This window comes from Daktulosphaira vitifoliae, unplaced genomic scaffold (genome assembly GCF_025091365.1).
Source record: "Daktulosphaira vitifoliae isolate Bord-2020 unplaced genomic scaffold, ASM2509136v1 Scaffold_4, whole genome shotgun sequence".
Taxonomy (NCBI): domain Eukaryota; kingdom Metazoa; phylum Arthropoda; class Insecta; order Hemiptera; family Phylloxeridae; genus Daktulosphaira; species Daktulosphaira vitifoliae.
Genome location: NW_026099575.1, coordinates 33,716,533 through 33,725,967, shown reverse-complemented (window position 1 = coordinate 33,725,967; position 9,435 = coordinate 33,716,533). Strand labels below are relative to the sequence as shown.

The 9,435-nt window shown below is 29.1% G+C and overlaps 1 protein-coding gene across 6 annotated transcripts in view; it reads left to right on the top strand.

Annotated features, from left to right (window-relative positions):
• Positions 1-212: 212 nt before the first annotated feature.
• LOC126906109 (afadin) overlaps positions 213-9,435 on the top strand; it is a 53,227-nt gene continuing 44,004 nt past the window's right edge. For 4 of the 6 annotated variants that reach the window (XM_050686389.1, XM_050686388.1, XM_050686387.1 and 1 more), the window contains exons 1-2: positions 222-605; positions 8,934-9,059. In XM_050686389.1, coding sequence (XP_050542346.1) covers positions 8,940-9,059 — 120 coding nt within the window. In that variant the 5' untranslated portion in view covers positions 222-605; positions 8,934-8,939. Of the gene's footprint in view, positions 606-8,933; positions 9,060-9,435 lie in introns of all 6 variants that reach the window. The other 2 variants (XM_050686392.1, XM_050686390.1) reach the window with 1 other exon arrangement.

The window sequence follows — 9,435 nt, the reverse complement described above, 5'->3', positions numbered from 1 at the left end:
GACTTTACATTCTCAGTTCTCAATAAATCGAATGCTTAGGTTTCTGTAAGCGCAAGAAGAATCTATCAGGGACGTAACTAGCCAACGCTGACGTGACAATTGTCTAAGGAAGTGTCTACTAGTTTGACCAAACGGCAGCGCCCTAATCAGGAATCTGGTTTCACCTGGGTTGCGCATGCGTAATCGGTCGTCGGCCAGTTTTATCGTTAAGCAGTCGTCGTCTGGTGCGTGTCGTTTGTACGCGCGGCTTGCTGTATTGTTATTATTGTATTTATTATTCCCCTCCGTCCGTCAATGCCTGTACGCGTTGTGGTATTTGTTGTAAATTCGCCGCCGAGCGTGTTCGCCGTTGTGTGTTGATTGTTGTGTACGCGCGTATCACTCGCGTAGCGTGTGCGTTTAATTATTTATTTCGTGTTGTTTACTTGTGTATTTATCTTATTTTTTGTGTCACTGTGGAATGATTGAGAAAAGGTGAGAACACAACGGCCGCTGGTACGCAGTGACCGCATTTTCCCGCTACGCAGTTCCGATATGGCCCCAGGGCTACCTGTTAACGACGACGGTAATGTCAACATGACAAGGAATAGCTGCTAAAAATACAGGTCAGCGTTGCCTTTTAAGTCTGTTGCCATAGCATTTTAACCACCGAATGTCGTGCAAAAGTTGGTGTAATAACGTTATCGCTTTATATCGAGAGTCGTCTGCCGTCACAGAGTTTACGTATAGATTGCGTGCAAAGATGGCTGCCGAACAGGTAACCTCTTACCTGTGAGTGCCATCGAAGGGCGACCGTCTTTGTCATAACATGATAGACAATTTTTTAAATTAACTTTGTCAAGTTTCATTTTTTTTATCTGTTAACTTAAGTGGGTTATCATTCAGATAAAACTTGTACAGTTTGACAACGACCGCCCGTCCTCGATTCGCTTAACATATTTCACAGTTGTATTTAATGATAATAGCCCATAAAGATAACGATAAAAATAAGCACTGTACAAAAGATAATTATTATTTACACCTTAAACACGTACGAAATTGGTATTCGCCGAATACAACATGGACTCTCACCAAAATCCACTTATTTGGCATCATATTCATAAAATACACACATTTCAACGTTCCTAGATTTTTTTCCTAGTAAATATTACACCAACGGTTAAATAGTTTGTACGGACGTATAATTGTTTTATATCATTAATGTTATTTATGTTTTCGATTTTATAAAACGTTTGCTATTAAATTAATTAGCTCCTAAGACATGGGAGTTATAAAGAAAAAAACTTCAATGCCTGAAAAACATGTTTTTGGTTCCGTTTTAGGTTTTTTCTATTTTTGTTATTTTAGATGGATATTATAATAATAGGTGCTTTTGTGGGATATTTTCGAAAGATTTCAATAAGTATTCTTTGTGATAGATAAACAGTCTGGTTTGATTGAATTTTCGATTGGTTGGCCTCTCAATAATATTGAATTTTGGCTTATATAAATTAAAAATAATCGTAATTTTCGGTATCAATATATTAATAATAATTATTACATTAATATAAGTTATTTCATAAATGATTCATATATTTCTTTATTTAGAATTTGTTTTAAAGGTGCTATAAGTGTTCTATATAATAAATTCTTAAATTTGTATTTTGATTTTATGAAGTTATTTGTTATTTATTTTGAATTTTTATTCGTCGAAAAAAGTGACTAGACATGCATTCTTTCAAGTTCATTGATCATTGTGAAATTAAAATGTTTGGCTAATAAATAAAATATAATGTCTTTTTTATTTGGCGTTTTTTTTCTAAATTACAAATGAAATATTCATACAATTTTTGTTGAGAATTTATTGCTGTTTAAATTGGTGGAATAATTAAAAACTTTCTTAATAATTGCCGAAAGATAGCAATTAATCATAATACATTGTAATTTTTCCAAAGACAGATGATCATAGACAAAATTAGGTTGTAGTGTTGATGATATGCACGGACGTGTAGCAACTTAATGATGTCTATAAGAACATTCTTTTTAATGTAGTAATAATTTATTTAGATTATTTTTTTAAGAATGCTCGTTTTGTAATTGTCAAATAAATTGCAGTATATTTTGCTTTAATTCATCGATAAGAATATAATTAATCTAAAAAATACTTATATTTCTTCTTATTTTTCTCGCCTTAATACCAACTACTTGGGGTCGGCTACCCTTATCTTAAACTTCCACTTGATACGATCTATCACATCATCTACCGATCAGCCGTCCTCATATTGCATTCAATAATATCCCTCCAACTCTATTTTGCTCTACCTCCACCTCTTCTTCCTTCAATGTTTATTTCTATAACTGTTCTTAAATTTTCACCTCATAACATGATCAAACCATCTAAGTCTACTTTTTCTAATTATATCCACGATTGACATTATATTTATACACCCACCTTATATGTTCGTTTCTATCTTATCTAGCCACTCCACACATCCATCTAAGCATTCTCATCTGTGCTATATTTTTTTGTCAACTGCCAAACACTCTGAACCATACATCGTAATTGGTCTCGCTACAGTCGATATAAAATTCAAATTATTTTATTATTTTATTTTTGATTATCTCTTTTATGAATTAATATTAAAAACGATTGATGGAATTTATGACTTTATATCAAAGTAATTTATTTTATTATTGGTACATTTTCTATAAGTAGTTTCTAAGGATATTAAAAAAATTTAAATAAAAAATACGATAGTGATATGTATTTTTTACGCAGCTTAGTTTACAGGTGTTCAAATTTATATTTTTGTTTAATATAGGTTATTATTTTTTAAATACCCTTAGTCTCGTTGTAGTTTAAAAATACTATTACTTGAAAGTTATTTTTGTATTCGGAATATTATTTTGATTCAAAAAAGTATTTTTGCAAAATCTAAGTAGCTCGATTGTTAAATTATTCTTTTATATTAAGTATGCGGTGAATACAGAATCCATGATATATTTTGTGTGCAATTTATCTAAGATTGGTTAAGATTCGAGTAAATTAATATTTGATTTAAAATATTGTAGCATCTTAAAAAAAGAATGAAAAATTTGAAATTGTCTTTGTTTAATTTTATTACCTTTTTATCTATTGAAATCCAATAAAATTGGAATGTCAGTTGTCAATATCTATAGTGATATAATTGTGTCTCCCATTCGGTACCATAATTCCTCTTGCTGACCTTGATTTGTAGAAGATTTACGAAAAATAATTATGTAAACAATAACAGTAGAATAGGGGCGAGCCTATTCATTTCCTGTGTTCCACTCAGGATGGGCGGTTGGTTTTCATCTAAAATACATACAGCTATATAATGTGGGACAAATAATAAATTGTAATAAATCGAAATCATCAGTAATTACAATATTGTACAGTGTCTTAGGTGCTACAAACTTTCTGTGATTTCCTGTGATTGTAAGAGCGATTTCCGCTGAAATTTAGTTACTACTTTTAATAAAAAGAAACCACTATTTAATGTAATGTATATATTACCAATATACATGTGTAGCTGGTTTATAAGACATCTGTCTACATACATGCATGTATTAAAATATAGTGAAGCCTTTTAAAACCTGCTATAGAATTATCCCCCTTATTTTTAACCAATATTCAAGTTTTTGCAACATGTCTGTTAATAAATTGTTATTTATCGGTTTTCATTATTATGTGCCTAACATTTTATTTCTAGGCTCTAAAAAAACGAGCTTGTTCAAAATTCACCAGATATTAACCTAAACTAAATCATAAGTGTGAGTTATTAAATAAAACTTACATTATATACCTATTTAGATTTTCAATTTTCTCCTTATGAATATTTTTACTATCTATCTAAATCGAATAAAAAATAAATCACTCTATTTTATATTTAAATTTTTGTGTAATATTAAAAATATATTAAAATAGTTTTTTATTTAAAATAAAAATAAATACGAAGCAAATATAATAAATAAATAATTTTATGAAATTAAAAATTTCAGTGTCAAAAATATCCTGATACATTCTTAATTGTGGTTGTTTATATTGATAATTTTTAATTTGGTTATCAAATAATGTGAAATGATAACATTAAGCTTATTTATATTATTTAATAATTATTTTTCTCACGATTTCATTAATTTATGTTTATTGTTTTTATTTTCATTTATATAAACATTAATTTTGTTAGCTAGTTTGACATAATCCCATAAATCTAAATATAAGTAATATCGGAAAAGATTTTTTTCACTGTAGTAGAGTGATTGTGCATTTTAATTCAAACAAGATAAAACGCAGCTTGATAAACGTATTTTAATATTAATATTGTATTCAACGAGTTGGCCAATTATAATCACATATAAGGTTAATGATGAAATATGTTATTGTAAATCTATTGAGTGTTTGTATTTAATATCTTAGTGTTAAAAATAATTTAATCTACTTTTTTAGTTTAATTAATTGTTGTTCTGTAACCTTGAAAATGGCAGGTAAGGAATGTCGTTCAACGAAGAATTAGTGTTTTTAGGTTTGTCGCATTCCTCGTTAGTCAAAATCTGTAATATACGTTATTTTTTCCCCTACCCATTGAAAAATCAATGGGTTACGATGCACAACGGTGTAATATTTGATGGTTTGCAATTGAATATTGTGTTCTAGGTTTTCAACGTAAGACAATAATATTGTTTATAATAGTTAATGACATCGTTATACGCAGTTTAAAGAGAAAACTTCTTCCATACAAAAGCCTATTTAATAGACTATTGAGTCATAGAGCACGCATTACTGTTGCTACTAATCTCTAGGTAGCTACTAAGTGTGAATTTTTAGTGGCATGTGTTGGACAACTTGGCTATTTCCCGTCGTGGGCGTGATCTCTCCAACACGAAGTCCCATCTTTCGTCCTTCTTGTCAACTCGTTAGTTAAAACGTACTCGATGTTTTATCGTTTTCGCCTAATCAACACGTCGTTTGGTTTTCAAAAACATTTATCAATTTTATTAATGTTTCTGTGAATTAGTGGGATTTTGCAAACGCGAATGAAATTATATTTTTGACCGAAAAGGCCTTTTACGCTACATAGTTGTTACCGTGATGTTTTATGTAATCATTTATTTTATGAATTTCAATAGAAACGTTATTAGAGATTTCAAAATTATTACGTGATTTCAAAATTATTCCAGTAACTTGCAATTGTTGTTATAGCATGTAATGAGGATTTTCTTTGATTTAGCGCCGTGCGCTCTGTTGCCTTCCGTCTGTGCGCTTGTTTAACAAAACAAATAGATAAGCAATTCAATTCGCAAACATGTAAAGTTCCTGCAATGTATCGAATCGACCTACGTTAACGATGCACTTGGATGACTGTGAACAATATATTAGTTTGTAAATCTCGACCTGCAGCATTGCACTGTGGCGGCGACGTAGCGCAATTAATTCGTTTCCCGTTGGTTTGCTTAGATGCTTTTCAGAGTAGATGTCCAAGTTAAACAGTATTACTATCTATTTACCACGGTGGCGGTGGTGACCGAAATGTGTGGCGTGTCATGTGTATCGGTCTTAGTGCGAGTTATAATTAATGCGTCGTGGTTCGGACCGGTTGCATGGTAGACCAGACACGCTGCTGGCGTGTGTTCCGTAACATTTCCTTTGGTGAATTTAGGATATCTACTAATGTATTTTATTCCCAGTTCTTTAGTCCACCTGTACGGTGGTGTGTAAAACAACGTTATAATAATAACGGTGTAGTCGATTTTTTTACCGCTGGTTGCTGCAAATGCATTGTATTTTAAATAATCGTTATAATCACACGAAAATCGGAATCATTTAAGAGTTATCAGCAAGAAACCAACCGAGTAACACATTGTTATTATTAATGAAAAATGTAATTTTCTTATCGTAAGACTTCCTGGAAGGTTGTCACTAGTCGGATTTTGTTTGAAAACATTTACCCCAATAAATAATGTAAATGTCCCGTTTGTATAATCGATAATGTCTCGACTATTGTTACTTTAAATTTATTCTTTTAATGCGATTGTGTTAAGATTGAAAAATTAAAATAAGGCATCTTGTGTATTTATGTATAATTAATATTATTTTTTGAAGGAATTCAATTCTTAAGATTTTTTTTCTACTTTAATGTCTACTCTTTCTTTTGGATTTTGCATTTTCCTTTTAGTCGCGCATTAAATTATAGACTTTTGTTGGCCCACTAAATAGAATTTTTTTGATTGTTCAACCCTTTACAATTATTTATACGACTCAATGCCATGTGAATATTTAAAAAACAAATTATACTAAATAACTTGGTTATTTTTTAAACCGATTGATATTTTTATTCTTATCGCCTGTGGAAGTGCCCTTATCTGCGATTTTTTAGGTTTCACCGAATTGTTCAACTGATATTCAGTTGATATGTGGGCGTTTGTGTTCTTGTATGTTTGTATATTGGATGTTCATTAGCGTTTGCGTAGAAGTTTTTTAGTTTTTTTCATGCACATTATTTGTTGGACATTGGACGGATGTAGCGTAAAAAATAAATAACTCATTTGTTCAGTCTAGCCTATGTGTTGTGAATTGATTTGGCCTTTTTGCCAATTAAGCAGACTGCAATCGGAATTCATTTATTATTTTAACTCTGTCATGATAACTATTCGAGCTTGTCCAGACGACAATACATCCTATTATATTTGGTACACGCAATGCAAAATTTTTATTAAACGAATAAGATGGCTTATTAAATAAAGTTTGTCAATTTTAACCATTTGTAATTTGACAATCAAAATTTATAAAAGGTGTGTTTCTTTAAATGTATTAATAGATTTGTTTTTGTAATCACTTGTTATATTATTGTTTTAAAATGTTGTGTCAACCACAATTATACTTTACATTATACTATTTACTTTATAATTGCTATAAATTCAAAAAAAAACTTTTTTCTTTCACTCGTCAAAAAAAAAAAATTCTATAGTTGACACTAAAATTAAATCTCGTTAAAATATCAAGTTAGAAGTTTAGCTAACAATTTACATAAAAACTTTTAAAATGTTTGATTTATCTCTAATGAATTTTACTAACGCTACTATTAAAATTCAATTAATTCAATGATTTTATTTAAATATTAAATATTTATTTTCATTTACAAATTAGTGTTTATTTATTTAATTTAAATATTTTTGTAGTACATTATTATCTATTTAAGTTTCAAGAGTGTCATGCCCTTGAGTTATTGCCCTTATTTTATATTTACCATCTAGAGTCTAGATGGTAAATATAAATAAATTGTCTAGATTCTAGACAATATTATAAGTTTACATTGTGCAAGTTTATGATTTCATGAAATGGTTCTACCGATCACGTGTTTTAGACGCATTTTGATTTTCTTGTTTGATTTACATTCTATTACTGTATGTATAGATTTTTTATTTTCAAACACCACGCAATCTTTGAATTCTTGTCACACATAGACATATTCACACAATACGGTTTACACGTGTATTGGAATTTAGTAACAAAATATAATAAGGTTTTCATCACTTCAATAGACTGTAGCGACGTGACAGTATGGACTTAGTGGTGTAGTGTTCTGGGTTTTGTTTTTAGCCACGCCACTAAAGAACCGTTAAGAATCTTTATATTTTATAGAGGTTCTGCTATCCGTTTCGGCTTGACTTTTTTTATGCTATTGGCCAACAAATATTCTATTTTTGATAGTTACCGTGTATTACAAAATCTAAAAATTTTTTTTTTCTCATTCTTGATTTTTTAATATGTATTTTAAAAATAGTAAGGCGCTTTAAATTAATTTTAATTCTTATGTTTGTCCATTTTAATAATTATATCGATTATAAATGTTATTTTTAGACTGTTCATTTATCAAGGAGGTATAGTAAAAGTGGCATATGTTAGTCGGCTATCTCGTTGAATTGCATTAACTGTTTAAGTTCTTAAATATTTTTAAGCACCACTCATAAATTGATACTGATTGCCGGAAAAACAAAAATAAAACGATCGTTAGAGAAAAACTATGAAAACTGCTAGATTATGTTAATTTAAATAAAAAATCTAGAAACTGTTGTCATTATTATTATTACTATTGTAGCTCCGGAAGAAATATTCAAATAAAAATCATTAATGTTTTAAATGATATTAATTTTGATATTAGTGTGGCTTTATTTGCTATTACATTTAATTTATTTTCTACTTTCATTATCATTTAACCTTTTTTTGCTGAGTTGAAGTACTTTTCCAATTTTTTTCGAGTAGTCTTTTAAAAAATATATGAAGATAGTGTGCTCATTGTACGTTTTTTATGTTTATATACCAATGAAATACAATAATTTTAATAAAATAACCTCGCACTATTCCTAATAAAAAAATAAATTAGATAATGTTCACTTGTTCATTTTAGTTTCGAGTTTAGTAGTTCAAGAACACAATATGTATTCGAATTTCAAATATTGTTTTGGTGTATTCAAGCAGTTATTGTTTTGCGTACTTTTTTGTAGTACCTTAGTGATTTAAGTATATTGAACATTGTTGTGTATTGGGCCCAGGGGGTTTCTAGAATAAAATGTTGAATTAATTTTATAAGTTTGAAATAATTTTGAAACAATAAAGTTTTAGAAGGCCAGATATAAAAAAATAACATTATGTTTATTTGTATAAAATAAGGCTTTCCTCAATTAAAAATTAAATTTGGTAGGCAAATTTAATTAAGTATATTGAACTTATCAACAAATTTTATTATAAGAGTTAAATACTTTGATGTTTTTATATTTTATAATATTCTTAATCATGTTAGTTTTTTAAGTACCGTATTAATAAAAGTCTTGATTATGGAGATAATAAATTATGCTATTTATTATTCATGTTATAAATTCTTGGTTCGCGTTTACTAAGTACAATAGTTTGACAATTTTTTTTTTATTTACAGGTTACCATGAATCCAGAAATGACTATGGCCATGAAAAGACACGAAGAACGGGAGGCTCTGCGAAGCGTTATCAAGCAATGGAATGATAATCGATTGGACTTATTTGAACTTTCCGAGCCCAATGAGGTAAATATTAAATGATTTAAAAAGTTATTAGCGTATTGATCAAATCAAATAGAGACTTTTGGTTAGTTAATTTTATGCGCGTGTTTCTATGATTATATTTTACGGTCTACCGCATGTGAATATGTATTAGAAAATAGGGTGTTCAGAGGAGCAGAACATCCCTGTCATTTAATTTATATAAACGAATTAAAATAAAATTGTGTGTAGTTGTAAACTCTAAAAAATTACCGACTGCAAGGAGTATCTATGACATTCATGTTATATAAAAGAAATTAAAATACAAGTATATTAGCTTCGATGCGAAGCGGAGAAGGTATTAATTTTACTATGATGTGTTTTTTTTTTTTTTTTTTTTTTTTTTTTTTTTTGTTGTGCT